Source organism: Gopherus flavomarginatus, chromosome 15 (genome assembly GCF_025201925.1).
Source record: "Gopherus flavomarginatus isolate rGopFla2 chromosome 15, rGopFla2.mat.asm, whole genome shotgun sequence".
NCBI lineage: Eukaryota > Metazoa > Chordata > Testudines > Testudinidae > Gopherus > Gopherus flavomarginatus.
In genome coordinates, this window is record NC_066631.1 from 31120525 (window position 1) to 31142476 (window position 21952).

The window sequence follows — 21952 nt, forward strand, 5'->3', positions numbered from 1 at the left end:
GTCTTGTGTAATACAAATGAAGATCTTTAACAGGAAAGTGCTAATTCCTGCGGCTGGAAAGCAAATGGTCATTGTGTGTGAGAGCAAAGGTCAAAGACTTTGTTAAAAGATCAGATTAGAACTGCCTCTACTTCACTGTCTCCTGCTGCAGGACTCTGACTCTCTTTTTGTCTCCAGGTTCATGACGACGTGTGGTATGAAACAGAGAAAGTTTGGCTTGTCCAGAAAGACGGGTTTACACTCGGTAACCTTCATTTTCTCCGCCTGCACTCTGTGATGCCTAAGCTGAGTAACTTGCTTTGGTGTTGTTTGGAAGGGAGATAAACCCTCCAGCTTTGGATGCACCACTGGGGGCTAGGAGGACCCTCCCTGGGGAAGCTAATCCCAACACTACAGACTACAGGGCTTCTTCCTCTGAAGCAACTGGCACTGGCCACCCTTGCGGCCAGGGTGCTGGACTAGGTGGATCTCGGGTCTGATCCAGTCTGGCTATTCCTGTGTGGCCACTGCTGAGACTCAGACAGGAGAGGAGCCTCTCCTAAGAGCTGTGACCCCTCCTAGTCTGGCAGTTACAACAGGGGTCTGGGAGCGAGGCTCCTGGTTCCACTCCGGGCTCCGTCAGGACTCAGTGTGTGGCTTGGCCAAGTCCTGCCTGGCCTGGTCTCTAAAGTGCCAAATGCCTCCTGCCTGCATGGCCCCAGAAAGGTTAGTGGGAGCTCAGCCTGTCCAGAGATTCATCCATTAGGTTTGGATGACTTGCTTCTCCTGATCTGTGAAATGGGTTGAATCTTGTCTGGCTTTCTCACGGGCAGGAGTGCGTGAAACAGGATTATTATGTGTAAAGGGCCGTGCAAGGTGCAAGTGCCACTAAGCCTCCAGATGGTAGTGGGGAGAGAGGCAAAGTATCACCCTTGAAGTACAACAGCAAACCTAATACCTGGCAGGATCTCTTTCCTGTTAGTCGCTCTCATTGAAGGCATACAAACATTGGAGCCCATATTGCCCTCCCCCGTATCGTTCTTCCAGTACCGGCAGCATTTCGTATTCTTTAAGGTATTTCCCATGATGCTTTTCTGTGCACACTGTTGTTAACTCTCAGAGTTGGTTTTATAAGCTAGTCTGAATCCCTCGTTTATACTGTGGCCTCTTTCCCTCGCTCTGGCAGTACGTGTACGTAACAGGAAATGTGACTCACGTCTCCTCTGCAAGTGGAGGTGTGAATGCAATGGGGGTAGACTTAACTGTGCTAACGTGACTCTAGTTAGCATGGGTGACAATAGTGGTGATGAACTGTCAGAACAGACTTCAGCATGGACTAGCAACCGGAGAACAAGCCATCTGGGACCCTTAATATGTACTCTGGTGCTGGCCTGTGCTGAAGCCTGCTCTGCCACATCTCTATACACTGTTACCCATGCTGGCTAGATTAAATGTGCGTGCCGACCTGTGCTGCCATCATACCTACGCTTGCAGTGGAGACAGAGCCCTTTGGGCTATGCACATTACAGCATTGTGCACTGCTTGGGCTGTGTAAACCTTGCTGGGGCGCACAAGAAGTTCTTAGTGCACAGTGCTGGGGCGAGATCAGAATTGGCTCCCCTGTAGTTCTCTGAACAAGAACCACACCTTGTGCTTCAGCTACCTCTGTAATTAGCTGCCTCTTATTTAGGAAAGAGCTCATCTGTGGGCTTTTCTTGCAGCTACCGTGCTGAAGCCGGATGTGGGGACCCCGGAGCTGCCAGTTGGGAGGGTAAGGATTCGCTTAGAAGCTGACAACACTGTCATTGAGGTGGACGAGGAGGACGTTCACCGGGTGAGTACCCAGAAATAAAACCCCACAGATGCTGTCAAACCTGCCTGGAAAGTCTCTTCGTCCATCCCAGCCGAAATGGTCTCTTTGCCCCAAGGCAAACCTCACTGCTCCTGCAAGGTGGGGGCAGCTCTGCTGAAATCAGTGGAGCTGCGCCAGCTTATGCTGACATACGTGGGCCCCCATCCCTACTGGATGTCCTGTCCAGGGCCGGCTCCAGGCAGCAGCTAAAGAAGCAAGTGCTTGGGGTGGCCAATACCAAGGGGCGGCCCTCTGGCTGCTATACAGGCAGCATATCTGGGCCTTCGGTGGCAATTCGACAGTGGGTCCCTCAGTCCCTCTTGGAGCGAAGGACCAGCAGACGAATTGCCGCTGAAGAGTGGAGCGGCGTGATCATGCTGTCGCGGCTTTTTTTTTTCCCACTTGGGGTAGCAGAAAACCTGGAGCCGGCCCTGGTCCTGTCTGATGGCTGGAGATTCTCCCTGTGTTTATGAGACTTTTTGGCTGTTCGGTAATTGACTCTCCTTTGTGATCGGCTGCAGTGCTTGGAATCTCTTGCACATCAGGCTGCAGTTTGCAATTGCAGAGGTGGAGTAATGCTCTGGCTGCCACATGGCTCTATTCATGGACCTACTTTGCAAGACACTACCAAGCTCTGCAATGATTTTGGTTCCTCCTCACAGTTAATTGTACTCAACCCTATTAAAATGTGAGCTCTTGGGGAAGGGACTGTGGCCTCCGATTGGTTTGGAAAGTGTCTAGCATGTTTTGGGTGGTATGTCTGTATGCATATAAATGTAGCAGCACCAAAACTGACCACTTCTCTACCCCAGGGAGTCATATCTCATGAGGTCTCTAGCTGGGCACCCTCCCCCCATTCCAAGGGTGATCACAGGAAACTCTGGATTGAGCTGGAGAAATGTTAGGTTTCCCAGGTGATCAGTGTTATCAGCTGTGCGCTGCAAGGAATGAAATGAATCTCTCCAGCACAGCTGGGCCATCAAGCGGCTTCTTGTGCATTATTTTTTGTAGACCAATCCCTCCAGACTGGATTACACGGAAGATCTTGCAGCACTTCTCAGTCTGAATGAATCGAGTGTCATTAACACACTCCAGCACCGGTACCAGTCCCAGCTCTGCCACACTTATGCAGGGCCCACCCTGATTGCCCTCAAGCCCAGCTGGGCCACTACTAACTACTCAGGAAAGGTGAGTGGTGGGCTGGCCCTGTGACGTGGCTCAGCAGAGGCTACATGATGGTGTGATGTGGTAGATGGGTTCCCTAGCTTGGATTTGGGACAGCTGCAAAGCCTACACTATTGGCTGCTCGGTTTATGCCACGTATTTCACAGGGAAGCTTTTTTAGAAGCACATTAGAGGGTTTTATTTGTTTGGTTTGGAAAGTGATCTTCAGTGAATGGGGTCCTGTTCCCTGGTGGCCTTTCTTAGGAGAATCCCTTGGATTCCATCAGTGTCCAATAGGTGGTGCCACGAAACCATCATAACCACAGAACGGGGGCTGGGAAGCAGAGTGTGAGGGAACTATGCACAGCTCGTATCTGGGGAAGCAGGACTGGGGCTCCTGTATTGGCTGAAAATAATACATAGGGCTCCATTTTCTTATCAGCATACGTGGGATTTATCAGCCTGAGCATCCTCACTCCTTGTGGTGGAATCAAAACCTGGGTCTTTGCATAGGGCCTGGCAGAGCAAACTGAGGGGAGTGAGACATGTCCGTAATGAAATGCAAAGCGGTACGAAAAATCAAGGGGGGAGATTGCCTTGCATCAGGCACTTGAAACTAAGCCCAGTTCACATGAACTTTTCAAACAAAAGCGGACCCATTTCGAAGCAAAAGCTGGGTGAAGCTAAGGTGACCAGATGTCCGGATTTTATAGGGACAGTCCTGATTTTTGGGTCTTTTTCTTATATAAGCTCCTATTACCCCCACCTCCTGTCCCGATTTTTCACATTTGCTATCTAGTCACCCTAAGTGAAGCAGGCCTTTCTCTTTCACCCTTTTGAATGCACGAGGAGATGGTTGTTCTCATTAGAAGTGTGTGCTTGCCTGCTTTGAGTGAGAAAAGAGCTGTTTTGCTAGAATTGCAAAAAAAGCGATGTATTTTGCAGAGGTGTGCACTGAAAACGGAGAGAAAACTGAAATTCTGCAAAACAGGAATTGGGTTTCCCAGAGCTCTGGGAAACTGGGCCAGTGGGTGACATGAAGGGGCAGAGAGAGGAGGAATCCTGTTAAAGGCACAGCTGTTCATTAACAGATGGGCTCGTTAACAGTGGGCTTTCTCTGCTCGCATGCGCCTATCCTGTGATCTGGAACCGTCTGTCCCTCCAGTGCGAGCGTCAGCCAGGCTCAAGGCGAGGGAGGTGCTTCAGGGAAGGAGCGGTGAAAGGGCCTGCTGCAGGGAAGCCCACTGGGGTTACAAAGCGCAGCCTAAGTGGAAACAGACGGGCTTGATGTGAAAACCTTTGAAATCTTTCATGTCTGAGAACCCCACCAGGCGACTCCGTGTTCAGCGAGATCATTAGAGCAGCTGCTTCACGCGGCCCTTCTGTCTCTAGGTGTTCAAAGGGAAGAGAGACAACATGCCCCCTCACATCTGCTCCGTGGCACAGAAAGCCTACTGGAGTCTGCTCATGCACCAGCAGGACCAGGCAATTGTGCCCTTGGGGAGAAGTGGTGCCGGGAAAACAACCTGCTGCCAGAGCGCTCTGGAATACCTGGTGGGCGCCTCCCGCAGCGTGGACAACAGAGTCTCAGGTACTGCCAGCGGATGGCTATGTCTGCACGTTATTGTTCTGGGTACTGCAGTTCCACCTACGGAGCCCACTGATGGACCAGGACTCCGCTGTGCTAGGCACTGTACATCCACAGAACAAAGAGACAGTCCCTGCCCCAAACAGCTTGCAATCCAAGTATAAGTGAAGAAACAACTGGTGGAGACAGACTAATGGCTGGGGGAGAACAATGAGACGATACTCCTCTGCACTTGTGCTCTCCTTCTGTCTGTCTGCCTGTTGTGTCTTGTCCGATACTTACATTGGCCACGTGCAGAACTGGTCTGAAATCAAGATGAAATTCAATAAAGACAACTGCAAAGCACGTCACTTACGAAATGCACAGTTACAAAATGAGGAATTACTGGCTAGAGGGTAGCACTGCTGAAAAGACTCTGGGCTCTGGATAGGAGTCGGCAATGTGCAGCAGCTGTGAAAAAGGCAAATATAATTCTGGGGTGTATTAGCAGGAGTATAGTATGTAAGACAGAGGAGGTAATTGTCCCACTCTGCTCGGCACTGGTGAGGCCTCAGCTTGAGTTCTGTGTCCAGTTCTGGGTGTCCCACTTTAGGAAAGATTTGGACAATCTGGAGAGAGTTCAGAGGAGGGCAACAAAAATGATACGAGGTTTAGAAACCCTGACTTATGAGGGAAGGCTGGGTAAGTGGTACCTCAGAACAGTCTTCACATATGTTCAGGGCTGTTATACAGAGGAGGGTGATCAATTGTTCTCCCTGTCCACTGAAGGTAGGAAAAGAAGTCATGGGCTTAATCTGCAGCAAGGGAGATTGAAGTTAGCTAGTAGAAAAACTTTCTAGCTGTAAAGTAGTTAAGCTCTGGAACAGGCTTCCATAGGAGGCTGTGGAATTCCCATCACTGGAGGTTTTTTAAGAACAGGTTGGACAAACCCCTACCAGGGATGGTCTATTTACTTGATCCTGCCTCAATGCCGGGGCCTGGCCCTGACGAGCTCTGGAGGACCCTTTCAGCCTGACATTTCTACATTTCTGTGTAAGCTGTTGGGGGCAGGGGCCTCTCCTTGTCCCGTGTTTGTTCAGTGCTTAGCATAGTGGGGCCTGGTCTCTAACTGGGGCTGCTGGGTGCTGCCATAATACAGATCATTATAATTAATTTTAGCCTGGCTCAGCATTGCAAGCAGTGGGCTCAGCATACTGCGAGAGTGAGTAGGGGCCAGTTTTATGAATTTACTGAGGTGCTGATGGGATTTGTTTAAAGCCAAAATCTAACAAACTATATTTTCCAACTGGATAAATGTGATAGCCACTATTTGAATAGAATTTAATAAGGATAATTCCTTTGTATGGAATCCAAGGAGCAGGAGCTCATTGGTGTTAATCCTAGATTCTTTTTCAGGTCTACTTTTACCTTGGACAGTATTTCCCAGATCAGGACATGTAGTTATTCTGAACCAATCACCAGGTTTATTACTTCAGTAAGAACCACACGGGTCTGTAAATGCCAAGGTTTTGTAGACTTCAGGGCTGAGGAAAGTGTCAAGGAAGGATATGAAGGAGGTGGCTTTGTGTGGCTGTTTATGGGGAACTTCTCCCATGTGTGCACAGAACTGATCACAGATAGGAATGAAAAGGGCCGGACTGTCCTCTCCAGGGATGTGAATGGAATCCCCCAACCTTTGTGTTCCTATTCCTGCTAAGTCCGAGCACCATTCTGACTAGCAGAGGTTCTTTTGTAGCTCAGGTGGTAGGAACCCCTGTGCTTCTGATACATGAGGTTCTAGGTGTTTTCCGAGCTATTGATGGTAAAGTCCATGCAGCTACAATGTGATGACTGTGGAATCTGACACTGTGGTTGCATTTTATTTTATTTTATTTGCACAAAGGGGAAAGGAAGAATATGTATCAATTTATCCCTTTTACTTGTATAATGTGCCTGTCTCAAATGCTCCCGGTGCAGTAACATTTTGGAATGATTTTAGAACTTGCTCCCACACCCCATTTCCTATGAGCCTGGGTTTGTTAGGCTTTCCTGCATCTCTTCCCCTCCCTCTGGTAAGGCTGTGGGGGAGGGCGTGGACTGAGATGGCTCCTTTTTTGGATAGTCCCTGGTCTACATTTACATTGTATTGTTTGATTGCTGGGGCAGGAGGCCGCAGCCTGGGTGGTGCCTACAGGTGACTTTTAAAAAATCAAATAAATTAAACGTTTTCTGATCCAGGTTTAAACAGGGTTAACTCCCAATGACCTTGCATGCAAAAATGAAGGCCCTCCCTAGGTATAAACAGAATGATGAGCCACAGCACACCACTGAGCCAGCGGCCTCCACTGTGTCATCACAGCCTTCCCTGCTAAGAGAGTCTGCCAAGCGGGCCCAAAGAGATGGCCTTGGGAGTTGTGACTTGGAGGAGGGTCTGGTTTTCAGTGAAGAACATGAATGCTTTTGGGATAGCAGCAGCCATGTGTAGCTGTCGCACTGGGGCCCAGGGAGATGGAGAGCTGGGATTCGAACCGGGGAAGCATGCAGTGTTCTGTTACAGCCAGCCACAGAGCTTGTTGCAAACTGGACTGTTTGTGTTGATTTTTGCAGTGGAGAAGATTCAGGCCATGTTCACAATCCTCAAAGCTTTTGGGACAGTGACCACCTGTCACAATGGCGCTTCCACTCGCTTCTCCATGGTCATGTCACTGGATTTCAACAGCACAGGCCGAATAACAGGCGCTCACCTCCAGGTAACTGCATACACCTGCCACCGCACCCAGGTCAGGTGCTGTGCAGTGCCAGCCTCCTCCGCTGGGAAGATGAGAGAGCTCAAGTGGCCAAAGGAGACCTACTGCAATTCTTTGGTGCCCTTGTATGCCAGGTGCAGGGTTGGTCCCTCTCTAGCAGCACCACACAGTGTCCTGCTGGGGATGCAAATGGGTGGAGGTTTATAGGAGGTAAAGGGGAATGTAAGGGCTGCCCAGTAAAGCATCTCTATAAAACTTCTCCCTTCCTTGGAGTCTAATGGGGTATGAGAATTCTGGGATCTGTTCCTGGACCATGTGCATTGCAGGTCAGTGGTCAGCTGCCTTCCACGCAGACCCCTTCACTCCATGGTTGGTTCAGTCATCATCCGACTGAGTCCTTGCAGAGCACTCTTCTAGTGTCAGCTATTTAACCCTGGCAACCCATGCAAGGCAGGTCAGCATTGTCTGGAGACCAAGGCAGAGGGGAGCAGCACGCCCAAGGCCACTGGGGCCACAATTAGAACTCGAGTCCCTGCTTTGAGTCCAGCGCTGGGTGCCAGGCGACGCCGAAGGAGTGTTGCCAGACCCGGCTAACAAACCAGAATGTGTTTGCATTGGCCTGTGGAATACGAACTCCGGAGAAAATAAGCTGATTTAAAATGAATCTGAACGCAAGGCCACCCTGTCATAACATTTCTTCCCGGATCTGGACCTTAGCGTCCAAAATATGGGTGTTAGCATGAAAACCTCCGAGCTTAGTTACCAGCTTGGACGTGGTAATTGCTGCCACCAGCCAGGAATTATACAATGTCTAGCTCACTGTGGTCTCCCCAAAACCTTCCCTGGGGGACCCCCAGACTCAGATGCCTTGAGTCTTACAACAAAGGGAAATAACCCCCTCCCCTTGTTTCCTTGTTACTTCCTCCCAGGCTCCCCTCCCTGGACGACCCTAGGAGATTCCCTGCTTCCAGTCCTGGAAACACAAGTACCGAGAGATCTAATCTCTCTTCTCCCTCACCCAGAGGGTATGCAAAGTCAGGCTTAGTAACTCTAACGCAAAGAGATTTTCCCCCTGACTTCTTCCTCCCACCAATTCCCTGGTGAGCTGCAGACTCAATTCCCTGGAGTCCCCACTAAAGAAAAACTCCAACAGGTCTTAAAAAGAAAGCTTTATATAAAAGAAAGAAAAAGGACATTAAAAATAGTCTCTGTATTAAGGTGACAATATACAGGGTCAATTGCTTAAAGGGAAAAAAATGAATAAACAGCCTTATCCAAAAAGAATACAATTTAACACATTCCAGCAACTACACTCATGTAAATACAAAAAAACAATATAAACCTATTGTCTTACTATTATTGTACTTACAACTTGGAAACAGAAGATTAGAAAGGCAGGAGATAGAAAAATCACTCTCAGAGCCGAGAGGGTCAGACCCAAGACAAAGAACAAAGAACTCACACCCAAAACTTCCCTCCACCCAGATTTGAAAAAGTCTTGTTTCCTGATTGGTCCTCTGGTCAGGTGTTTGGTTCTCTGTGTTAACCCTTTCCAGGTAAAAGAACATTAACCCTTAGCTATCTGTTTATGACACACCCCTGCCGGGAAGAACATTCTGGTGGAATATTCAGTTCATAGGCAAAAAGTAACATCCGCACCGGCTGTCCAGGGCTCTGGCTTCTCCGCTGCTCTAAGATAAACCAAAGTGCCTCAGAACCTGGGGGCGGCCTGAGCTCTGACTGGCAGCTGGTTTCTGTGTATTTAATGGAAATTGCCTCTACCTGTTTGCTACCAGGAGGGACAGTGATGGTAACTGCAGCCCTGCACGTGTCCCCAGTCTCTCGTCTGTCCAGCATTGGAGTCATCCAAATTCCTGCCAAACAGGAGCTTTTTTAGTGATGCCACCGGGCTCCACAGCAGCCAGTAACCAGCCATGTTGTCTTGGGGAGACGAGCAGAATGTGACTGGTGTGAAATATGCATAAGTAAATCTCTAATCTGGCATTTAATTAGCAATACCATACATGTTGGCCATGAAATTAAACAGAAGCCTCTATCTGCTTTCATTATCACTGCAGCTAAGGGAAGCAAAGCTCTCCCCTTGCTCTCAGGAGCTGAGGTACTTGGGTGGGAATCCCAGGGACCAAGAATCTAGCAGCATATATCCCTTGCATGTCGCTGGCACATGCTGACTACTGCTCTGGCCCTGCCTCGGAGCTAGCAGACCTTGCCTTAGGCCTGGAACCGTCCCCTGAGTGCATTAGCTGGGCCTCTCTGCTGAGCCACAAGATGGGAACCAGCCCTGCAGCTGCCTGGGGAAGGGCAGACTAGAAGAGACACCCCTGGTGCAGCTCAAGGCTGACTTTGGCTCTCTTGCTATTTCTATTTCTAATGCTCCTTGAAATCCACTGCATCGATTCTTCTTCTTCTGAGATTAAGTTCCCTGAATGCCTGAGTTTGAAAGAGGCCAGCTATTGTGTGCACAGCGAGATGCTCCAGGCAATGGAGGCTTTTCTGTCTTTCCTTTCCCTTCAACTCACCAAGGTGTCCCATGTGGGAGCATAACCCCCTTGGCTTCCTACTTGCACAGGTCAGAATGCCAGGGCTAACGTGAGTGGGTTGAGAAGTTAATGGCAGAGTGGAACAGGCTGTTCCCAGCACATAGGAGAGAGCAGCAAGGAGTCACATACCGGGGGGGCCTGGTTTCCAAGAGCAAGTCTTTGTAGTAAGCAGTGATGGCGAAGCTGCCGGGCTCCACCCCACTTTCTGCTGGCAGGATTGGCTTGTCTTGGCTCAGCACTGAATGTGTGGTGAGGTGTGTCTGAGCCATTTGAACATGCACCGCTGTATGGCACTGCATAGCGGATAATCACCTGCAGCTCTAGGGGAACCATCACAAGAATCGGCTCTTTGCAGTAGGTTGGCACTTCAGCTGCAAAGGCACGGGCACTCAGCCATAACGAATAATAAAGATCAGAGAGTTTGGTTCAGGCTCGTTTCCAGTCCGGGAATGGTTTGCCTGTCCCTGGGATAAGAAAGGAAGTATCACTTCAGAGTGGCCATTAGTGTTTTCAACAGCGCCCAAGTTCCATTGAAAGGCCCTTACATGCTGTTGAAAGTTTTACCCCTTCGTGCCTTGGGCTAAATCCTCCTCTCAGTTACACCACTTATCTTGCAGGGGTGCAGGGCTGGTGTAACCCAGGGAAAAGTTTGGTCTCTCAAATAATTCATTTTCAAAAGCTTTAACCTTTTGTCCACATAGAAAATATGTAAAAAATCCAGGTGGCATCGTCCTATCCCCAGGTCTGTGGGTCTGGCTCACTCCTCAGTGACTCTAATCTGGCCAGTGATGGGCGTTCGGCGTAAAGAACCCCTCCCATCACAACGTACGAGGGTCATTTGGCTAGTCCCAGCCAGTCTGGGTTTCACAGTCTCTGGCTGGCCCTGGGCGGGGATTGCAGGCTGGGGAGTGGATGCTGAGCTTCTCTTTCTTCCCTCTGCCAGACGATGCTGTTGGAAAGGGTCCGTGTCGCACAGCAACCAGAAGGAGAGAGCAACTTCAGTGTCTTTTCTCAGATGCTGGCAGGCCTGGACATGGCTCACAGGTATAGCTGAGGCCGTGTGTGTGGGACGAAATCTGGTGTGTCCGTGTGCGATAGCTTTCCGCCATGCACTCGTGGCTAGATGCCGTGGGGATGGAGCCACTGGAAGTGACGCATCCAGCACAGACGGGTCTAACGAGATTGGGTGAGGGAGTGTGACGTGTTAATATGTACCCTCCCCAGGGGATGGGTTCATGAAGACAGTTCAAGGGACAAAAGCAATGGGACCAACCTCAGCAAGGTCATCACGTGCAGCCGGGGAGATTGAGGTTTGATTTTAGGACAAACTCTCTAGCTCTAAGGGTAGTTAAGCTCTGCAACAGGCTTGCAAAGGAGGTGGTGGAATACCTATTTCTGGAGGTTTTTAAGAACAGGTTGGGCAAATCCCTGCCAGGGATGGGCTAGATAATACTTGGTCCTGCCTCAGTGCAGGCGACTGGACTAGATGACCTCTCGAGATCCCCTCTAGTCCCACATTTCTATGATCCTGTAAATACCCAAGTGAGTTCCTGGAGGAGCTTTGCTGAGGATAGGATTGATCATGAACCCAGAGGAATGCATGGGGGCCTCCAGAGAATGTGCAGCAGTATAGAGAGGTGTGAGGAGGAGGCAGTGATGGGTGGGAGGGGACAGCAGGCAAGGAACAGGCTAGTTAACTCTTGCATTGGAGGGGCTGTCAGGAGGGTCACTGAGCTCTGTGCAGAGGCTTCCAGGTGAGAATGGAGCCTGTGAGAAACACATATGGACTACGAGGGACTCTAGCAATCTCTCTCCTGTCTGTTTCTGTTTGTGCTGAGAGCTACTGGTCTCTTTGGCGGGGTTACCAGTCAGGGAAAGATGTGCCTCTCTAAGTAAATAGGCTCTGTTAGCACTTCCTGGCAAACAGTCCCTATTATGTGATGGAAAGCATCAGCCAAGGGATGTCAGGTCTTGGAGCTGCTTTGTTGCTATGTCTGGTGTGTGAGAGAGGCACTGCTGGAGGAGACCCTGGGCTGGGGTCCTGTCAGGGCTGAGGCCCGCTAGCTCCACAAGGAGCACTGGGGCCCAGAGGTCAGTCTACCCAGAAGGGCTCCCTGTCTCCTCACTGGCAGGTCAGTCTCAACGAATAGGGCGGCTTCTTTGCCATTGTGGGGCAGAGGCGTGTTTGTTCAGCTCTCTGTTACAGAGAGAGGAATGAAAAGCAGTTCTTTCCTCCCAACTCCTGAAGGAATATTGCACACACTGAGTCCAGGAGCCATTCCTCAGGGAATGCCAGGAAAATCCTTCCACAGCTGTGGGAAACAGAGGCCGAATTCATGTTCTCTAACCAGTAGCTGCCTCTTTAGTAACAATGTACAGAAGTTCTGTTTTTGCAACATAGGTTGCACAGGCAAATAGCAGGTCAGGAGGAGATCTTCACTGCATAGGTCCATTTAGACTCTTCTAACCAATTGTGCATGCCACTCTGATTACACCCAGAGAATGGTTTTCAGGTGTAAGCTTTAAAAAAAGGCTACAAACCACAAAATTTCAGTGTGCTGGTCACTTGGGTCATCCCTTGTGGAGGTACAGTACTGCCTGTGACTATAACCTCACCACTGCAAACCTCAGCACACAATAGATTGAGATCTTCCACCCGATCAATATTTCACACAGCACATTTCCCCTCACTTGCTCCTCTGATGTTCATTAGTAGTCAGCTGTACCGTGACCCAGTGCCTTCGAATGTATCAGTTCTCGGCTAGGTGATGGCACTGCAGTTTCCATGTCCCTTTGTTATTACAAAGGGTCCATTTCAATAACCAAATGTATCCCCTGGACAGAAGGGTGAATACTTCAGCAGCCCGATGTGATGATGTTTCGGCTGGAGCTGTGTGTGTGTTTTGGAGAGAGATGCTAGACAAAAATGACACACTTAGAAATATGGGTCAAAGAAGTGTTACATCAGTGAGAGAGTGGGCCTGATTCTTCTCTTGTGTACACTGGTGTAAATCAAGAGTATAGCCATCTAGGTCGATAGGCACATTCAGAGCACAAAATGTGTATAGGCTTCAGAAGAGTCAGGTCACCGATTCTGAGATGTTTCTCCTCAGTCACAGAGTTGCTAATGGACATGGTTGGCCAATCTGCACAGCTTTCCATTAGATAACTGTTAGACCCTTGGGATCTGCTTCCAGGCTCCTCTGTCCCCCGTCCTCCGTTTATACTCGAGCTGCTTTGTGAATAGTGTGTTCCAGTTCTCTGTGATGAGGGCTGAATACAGAACAAAGACTCTTGGAATGTCTGGTGCAGATCATCCAGGGTACCTTGCACTAAGCACAATGTTTCTGTGCTGATAAAGAAGGTGAAAAAAAATCAGTCTGGCAGAGGCTTTGTTCTAAAGGTCTTTTGATAGGACTGCCCTTGACAAGGCAATTGTTAGAGACAGATGGATTGTTACGGGCTAATAAGGGAGACTTAAACAAGAAATGTAGGATCAGACAAATCAACATGATATTGTCAGGGGGTGTGAATTAGGCTCTGGAACCCTACTGAGGGACTCTGATTTCCCCAGCAGAGGGAGCAGAATAGCTATGAAATGATTTCCCTTCACAGCATTTGGTTTTAGTTTTGGCCTGTTTGTTAATCTGTTGTCTGATAGAATGAGATTGGACAGCAAAGACACATGAGCAACAGAAATCAGGCATTGGATTATATGGAGTTCGTTTTCGGGTGTCTTTTTAGGGGAAGTGAGCAAACGTCAAAGGTTCCAGGTGTGGAGTGATCACTTTCAGACACTCGAGTGTGGAACTGGGTGAGAAATCTTCAGAGAACAGGGTCGGGCAGGAGACTTCTTGTGCTTTTGCATCTTGGCTAAAACCAGGATTGAGCAAATCAGAAGAAAATGAAAAATAATTCCAAAAAATTTAGTTAACAGTTTCTCACACACACAAATAATTGAGTTCTGGATGCCAGTTTGGGTCACTTATAATTTTATATGAATGATTTCACCTCCCACCTAACAACTCTGGGCTGCACCCGACCCAAGTTAATTCGCCCCCTACTACAGAAATAGTCCCATTGAGTGTTAACTCCGCTGGCAGGGCCATTTCCCCTTGTATCTGCAGCGCTCCATACACACTAGTGGCACAATACAAGTAATGAATACCCTTGAACCCAGGAGGCCAACATGAGCTCTGTTTGTTTGAGTTTGCCCATGAGCTTTCTGGAATTCCCCATCTCTCTTTCACAGAACCGTGTGGGCACCCTGGTTCGTATCTGCAAAGCGGGGTTGTGACTGCAATGCTGACCCTGTGTGATACCGTACAGCATGGTAGTGAATTCACACTACAACAGAATAGCTCACTGGGGTGTGAATTGTATTGTGGTGGTGGTGGTAACTGTAGGATTGGAGGTATAAACTCATTCATGGCTAGGAGCCTTTATTAAACACCTCACCTCCAAACCCAATGAGTTACTTATCAAAGGGAGGGAAAGGAAATGCCAAGTACATTTGTACGTCTTGTGCTCGCAGTATGGGACTGCAGGAGGTGAACTAGCACTCAGAAATCAGAAAACACAGATGGGAATTGGAGAGAATCTGCTTTGGTGAAAGGAGTTGAAACTTCTGGCCAGTGAAGACCTTTCTAGAGTTAAGTTTACAATACTCCTTTGGGCTTGATGATCTCGAAAGGGGCACAGAGAAGCATTTCCAATAGCACGAGCCTTTAGGAAACACATCTGAAAACATGAGTTTAACGTACCCACCTCCCTCTAGAGTGACATGCTCTCTCTTTCTCAGCGGAGTGATTGGATTATCCAAGCTCCTTCAGTGGCTTTGAACACTACTCCGTGCTGTTGCATTGGGTAACATTTTCATTCACCAGATCCTGCTCCCTCTGGAGAGCAATAAGACCTATTTGGTAGCACTGAGATGTGGTTTAATTTTCATTCTGCTTTCAGGACGATGCTGCACTTGCACCAGATGGCTCAGAGCAACTCCTTTGGTATCGGGCCATGTTCGAAGGTAGGGCTTTACAAACCAGTTGCATTACCTCCTGCTTTGCCTGTATTGCTTTTCCCTGGACTGTTCTGCACAGCGCTGTTTGGTGTGCATGGCTTTGTTCCGACACACTAGGTGACAAGAGCATTGCTCCTAGGAGTGAACCTTTGAAATGGCACTTCCCCTGGTTTTAGAAATATGCTGCAGATGGAGAATTTGTGAGCTGTGCATTAACAGAGGAATACACCTCAGACCAAATTACCAGCATAGCCGAGTTAGACTCTTCCCACGTACTGTTATGGAGGTCTAGACAGGAAATTTAGGGGTCATTGTATGATGTATGGAATGCACAGACCCTGAATTTTCCTGAGACATTTTGAACCTAACATGGCTCCTGAACAGGACTGGCTGGAAAACAAGAATTTGGTTTTGTAAATTTTTTTTGAAGTTTCCACATTTGTTTTTGTTCCATGTTCATATAAAAACTAGAGGTTGTGAAAAACCAGAGAGTGAGCGCTCCTGCTTCAGTGTCAGGACTTCTGTTGTCTCTCTCACATCCCAGGGGAGTACCCTCAAGGCTACTGGCCATTCTCTCTCTCTGACCAGAAATATCCTGGACCTGAGAAACCTCCCCAATGACATTTGCATTGACAATGACACTTTTCTATGGCAAGTTTTGTTTTTAATGACTCAACATTTTCTGATGAAAAGACATTTCACTGAAAAATTCGGACAGGCTCTACTTCTCAATTTCAGAGTTAGGGTGCAGGGGTCTGAACCAAATCCTGGGATAAAAAAAACCTCTATTATTTGCACAGCTCCTCCTTCCTTGAGTAGACGGTTCATCTCAGGATGGATGGATGGTACATTTTCTTTAAAATACAGCTGTCTCTCCTGGGAGGCTCAAGAGCTAGTGCCTTCATCACACCCACTGGCTCCCAATTCGGATGGACTTTGCATTTCTTCTCAGTCTTGGATGGCAAAGTGGGTGGTGTGTCATTAACTTGGGGTGCACAGGAGGGCAAGCGAGGAGCCAGGGGGTGCATCAGAAGGAGCTGAGTTTATTTGTCAACTAGTGTGGAAATGGTTTTCCGGGCTGCAAGATCCAATCTCTTCATATCGCTCTGTGGGGAGAGAGAGGGGTGACTATGGAGTCTCCAGTGGCCTGATGTGCTCCTGGCCTGTCCCAGACCAACATCATGACACCAGAATGTCGACTCCCACCTCTGACCAGCCAGCGGTGCCAGCCTCCATTGCCTACTTGGTTTATTTCCCAAGAGGCACCTTTGTGGCTGCTTCTACATGGACCCTTGTGCTTCGGAGGAGCTTCCCATAATCCCCTGCAAAGCTACCTCCTTCTCCTCCTTCAGATCCCCCCATAAAACTCTCCTTTGCCAGGCTGCTTACAAAAAAACTTGACAATGGCTGGTCCCGGGTGTGCTGAGAGTACTGGATATCGTGCTGACGGATACTATGCCATTGGTTCTGAGTGCTCCCCAGTGGTAGCTAATCTATTGTCTCCTCTCTTGTGAGCTCCTTGAGACAGGACCATCTGTTCACTCTGTCTGGACAGCACCAAGCACAGTTGGGTCCTGGTCCTTGGCTAGGGCTCTTAGCCACGCTGGTAGTATCAATAGTAAATACTAGCAGTCAGGGCCGGCTCCAGGCACCAGCAAAGGAAGCAGGTGCTTGGGGTGGCCAAGAATGAAGCGGCACAGTAGCCGCCGATCGCAGGTTTATCTTTTTTGGCTTCACCACTTGGGGTGGCAAAAGAGCTGGAGCCAGCCCTGCTAGCAGTAATAGATGTGGTAACGCAGTGTGCCTCTGTCATAAACAGAGAGCTAAGGGTTAATGTCTCTTTTACCTGGAAAGGGTTAACAAACAGGGACCCAAACACCTGACCAGGGGACCAATCAGGAAACAAGATAACTTTCAAATCTCGGTGGAGGGAAGCCTTTGTTTGTGTTTTTGGGTTTGGCTTTGTTCTCTCTGGACTCTGAGAGTGGCCACACGTGCCTACAGGCTCTCTAATCTTCTGTTCCCATTTTGTGAGTAAAAAGGTAGAAAGGCGGTATAGTCTTTTTATTTCTTTTCCTTTATTTGCAATTGTGTAGTTTGCTGGAAGTATTTTAAATTGTAATTGCTATGGGGAGGCTTCTTTTTAGTTTCTATAAGCTGACAGACCCTGTAACTTTTTACCATCTAAATTGCAGAGATAGACCTTTTACTTTTTTCTTTCTTTTTATTAAAAGTTTTGCTTTTAAGACCTGTCTGTTTCTTTCCCCTTGTTGAGGCTCAAGGGAATTGAGTCTGTACTTAACAGGGAGGGAGGGGAGAAGGAGGAATCCCTTTGTTTTAGATTCACGGAACTTGAATCTGGATTGCCTCTGGGGGAAGGTATCATTCCTCTCTGTGTGGTGATTCAAGGAGTTGAATCACGGTGATCTCCTACTGTACCCAGGGCGGGAAAGAGCTGGGAGGAAGAAAGGAGGGGGAAGGGAAATGGTTTATTCCCCTTTGTTGTGAGACTCAAGGAATTTGGGTCTTGGGGTCCCCAGGGAAAGTTTTGGGGGAGACCAGAGTCTATCAGGCGCTCTACTCTAAGTCCTGATTGGTGGCAGCACTACAGGATCTAACCTGGTAATTAAGCTTAGGGGAATTCATGCTAGTACCCATATTTTGGACGGTAAGGTTCAGATTTGGGAATTATACTATGACAGCCTTGGCATCCAGCTGGCTAGTTAGGTAGAAGACTTTGCATGATTGGGACCCTCCAGTCTGGAGATGTCCCCTTGATCCTGGCATGCACTGACTTTGACACACACTTTTTGCTTTGGCTCCCAGAGCTAGATACTGCAATAGGATCCAGAACGGCCCTTGTATTGTGCTGGGTTATGCTGAGCTCTGTTGGGGTGGTGAGAGATGAGGCTGTGCTGTGCAGTGGGACAGAGTACAAGTGAAGGAGCTGAAATTCCTCAGTGCAGCTTTACCGTGGGTACTGAGAGGTGCTGCTAGCTGATCAGAGGGAGGGCTGGTGAAGGGAAGCAGAGACTGGGCGATTGTGGGCCACTGGTTTCTTGGTGTCTGTAATGGAGCAGTCTAGCACCCTGCTGGATTAGTTTGTCTCAACCTTGTATGTCAAAATTCAGCCCTCATTGCGACACCTTTAAGGAAATATGTCTGCCTCTGTTATCCCTGATTCAGTTAAATCAGAGGGAATGTACTGTTCTAAGTGTGTGTGAATAATTCCTGATATTTCTGTGCGATTGTACTTCTCAGATGGGTGAGATCGTGCTTTGGAGAACATCAGAATAATATTTTTAGGGGCTATGACTACACTTGGTTTTCATCATCTGCTCCTTATTAGTTCTAGCTGTTTGCGAGGATTAGGCATTTTACCAATGCACCAAAGCACTGGCCCAAATCACAGCAATTTATAGTTGTATCAGCTTCTGGTACAATTCAGTTTTCAATCTTCATTATGTAGCTGCTAATCAGATCCAAGAGCCAGACAAATTAGCTGCTCTGCAATTGATCCCTTGGCCACAGGCTGGGTGGAGTTTCCAGGTTTGGCAGGGCATGGCCTGTTATTGATCACTGCTAATGCCCCAGGCAATGAGCTCAGCTTTCACAGCCTCACCAAAGGATTAAAATGGAAGCTGCCTGTTTCCCAGCGCAATGACCTTCTTTCATCATCCCTTTCTCCTGTTCCGGAGTGCCCAGGTTTGGATAGAATTGCAGATATCCTCCCTGTGGACAATTCCTGTCAATAATGCTGCTGGCCCATTTTTTTCAGCCCCACGGTGCATTACATGGCAGATGTGAGTGACGGGCCAGTTCTGCAGGTGCACTGTATCTTTGGCAGCAGTGGGTGGGGAGGGCTGGATCCACTTGCATGTGTAAATCTGAAATTGACAAGGAAAGGAGGCAGGTTTGGGGTATTTCTTTTCTCCTTTCTTCACTGTTGCTCTGCTGCTGATGGGATTAAACAGGAATTCAGGCTGCGATCTCTGAGACGCTGCACCAGGCAAAGGGCTTCTTGAGTTACATTTTAGTTGACGCCTGTGTCAGAAAACCAATATGTGATGCTCTTCACTGTGCCAGCTGAAGTCTTTCAGTACAAAGTGTTTTTTTTATTACATTCTCCCACTCACTGATCTCTCTAAATTTCACTTCTTCCTCCCCAACACTCTTATTGTGGCGAATATATGAAGGAAAGTGACCTGATTAACAGTCAGTATAGAAAAATGAAAATGGCGCATATTTAAGCCAGCCTGTTAATGTTGCCTCAGTTCCGTCAATATACCCTTCAGCGTGCACATGTCATTAGTCTTAGCAAATCAGCAAAGTGAAAAGAATTAAATGCAAGGAATCTCCCTGGAAATGCAGGCAGGATTCCGACAATCTCTGGGCAATGCGACCGTGAAGTCTCTTGGCTCCTTCAGCGCTCTACTGAGCCTCTCTGCCAGTTTGTGCCATCTGGGACATTCAGTCTGAGGATTAGTGGTTTGCTGCACTGCAGCGGCATTTGCAGATGCCTTGTGGTCCATGGTGTCAGTGCCTGTTGGAGAGCTTTCATCTGCAGATTGCTTACATGCTGCCCACCATGCAGTGGGAACTCGTGCACTGCAGAATGAGTTTTCTAATCTCTGACCCATTCCAGTGCATGTGTGCGGGGGTCTGTGATCTCCGATAACTGGCAAATGTGGCATGACAAACAGAAATGCACGTCCTCTCCATCAGCTTTTCTTCCTGGTCATGGAGATCAGTCAAGAAGCTTTCCCTGCATTGCAAAAGGCCCTTTTTTAGCCAAATTCAGATGTTAGGCTTAGATTGGGCTGCAGGAGCATCCACTGCCGAGCACCACCAGATGGCCTGTGTGATCTCTGGTTGGGTTTGGAGCTGGATCTGTTCCTGAAACAGTATCACCTTGTTCTACTCAGACGGAGCTCCAGTGATTTCCCTGCACCCCCCCCCGAATTCCCCCCTCCCCCCCCCGCAGTTTTATGAGCTATTTACATACCAATTCAGTGACTGTTTGGAAATCTGAATTTAAACTGAAACATTAATACACACTTTAAAAGCTTATACAGTGTATGATTAAATGTGTGTGTCTGAAAAAGTATAATAGATTTGAAAAGTATGAACATAGACTAGCTTCCTTGCTTCCTTATACAGCTTGTTATTATGATGTCAGTGCATTCATTTCGGTGATGTTGGCCAACCTAAGAATTTCAAATGACGATTTGCAAGCAAAGTCTAAATGAGCTCTCCCTGACAGCTAGAGATGAGCTGGGGCTGCTGGGAAAGGCTTCAGGGCCAGATTATATTTACATTCACACGTAATCTACCTAGATATCCAGCAAACAGAGCTGTGTTGTCCACGTGATAGATTTTGGCTGGGGTTGGGTTACAAACCACTTGAATGTGGGGGGAATGGGGGATGAAATGTTGTTCTTATTGTATGAGTAAAGGGCAGTAGAACTGTAGCCTGTGATGATTTGAAGACATCAAGAGAGGGGGTGGGGACCTGTCCCTCTCCACTGTTTAAAGACAGAGCTGATTAGGCTCCATAGAGAGTCTTTTGTTCTGTTAAGTGACCACTGCAGCTGAAATCACTGACAATCAGGTCTAAGTGCTTAGTCCTGTTGTGGGGACGGTGTTTTAGTGTAAGAGACAGCCCAGACTGCACTAGCAGCGAGCGAGGTTCCCCCACGGAGAGCTCAGCTGAAATCACTGAGAGCTGGGGAACCTCAAGAGACCAGCTCGCAGAGGTCACAGTGGCAGGTGGCAGCCGAAGGTGACTGCGCAGGGCCATTGGCTATAGAGCGGTGCAGTGAACGGTGGCACAATGAACAGCCGTGGCCAGAGCGAACAGTGAGCAGCTGGAGGAACGAGTAAGGTGCCTTCTTGTTCCCCACCTGGGAGGTGTACTTACGTGAAAGCACCTCTGAACTCTGAGTCTCCACTGACCAAGGACAACACCGGTGAGTGGAGTGCGGTGGAGGGAAAAGTGAGGGGCATGTTAAATAAACATTTGTTTGTTGGACTATATTTTAGTCACTTTGCTCCACAATGCTAGATTTGTGACTGGGAATGGAAACTTATATAAATATGTTTCCTAGTAGGCCAAGATTTTTAAAATGCATTATTTGCCAAGGTTGTTATCTCAGATAACACAGAGAGAAATACAAAGCATCACTGAGGGAGATGTCCCGTCTGCTTCTCCTCCAGGACTGCCCTAATCTGAATAGGAGGCACAATATACGCCCAGGCTTGTACATACAGTATTGTAACAATAGCCAGAAATGCAACTGGGCTTTGCTTCATCCACTTTAGGAAACCAGCTCTCTCACAGCATGCCCCATTGCAGAACACAACCCGCAAATCCAACCCCGGGACTGGTGCTGTCGGGCTGTAACACAACTTGTGCTCACAGCGGCTTTAGAAAGTGCAGCCAATGCAAGGGCAACCAAGCAAGCCAGCTTGAGGGGTCATGTTGACCTATGTTCTGTGGGAGAAGGAGCCCAGGAAAATGTCACCTGTATAGCGGGCGCTTCGTTTCACAGTGGCTTTCACAAAGTAAAATCACTTTGAATCGACATCCACGCATTGGTTGCAGAGGAGCACTTCACAGCATGGCATAAATCAATTTTTTTATGGCCAAGGCATAAACCCCTAGAAAAAAGGGGATTCACTTCTGATGAGCCCAGCACTGGCCATGCCCATAAAGCCACTCTAAGGAGTGAGAAGAACCAGAGCTGATTGAATTTGCCTTTTTTACTCTGAGCCAGCTAGGAAAGTTCTTTTGCAGAGCTTGCTGCTCTCGCAGAGCATGCAGGGCTTATTAAGTGACTGAGCTGAGCGGGGAATGAGGGGAGGGTCCTCTAAGTTTCTTGCCTGTTGAGAATAAACTCTTTTAAATCATGCAGCCATGTTAACTGGGAGAGGAAACCACAGCTGTGCCACTCATCCTGCCACTGCACCAAAGAGCTTGATGAGTTGCCATGTGCAGTATTGCAACATGCTATGCTAAACAGTGCAGATTGAAAGAGAAATGAGGCATCAGGTATTCCAGAG

At 48.3% G+C, this 21952-nt stretch overlaps 1 protein-coding gene across 1 annotated transcript in view; it reads left to right on the forward strand.

Moving 5' to 3' along the window:
- Nucleotides 1-21952, forward strand: part of MYO18B (myosin XVIIIB) — a 198344-nt gene that overhangs the window by 11859 nt on the left and 164533 nt on the right. Inside the window, exons 5-11 of the mRNA XM_050924023.1 lie at nt 178-244; nt 1701-1813; nt 2843-3019; nt 4388-4586; nt 7170-7312; nt 10814-10914; nt 14833-14896. Coding sequence (XP_050779980.1) covers nt 178-244; nt 1701-1813; nt 2843-3019; nt 4388-4586; nt 7170-7312; nt 10814-10914; nt 14833-14896 — 864 coding nt within the window. The remainder of the gene's footprint in view (nt 1-177; nt 245-1700; nt 1814-2842; nt 3020-4387; nt 4587-7169; nt 7313-10813; nt 10915-14832; nt 14897-21952) is intronic.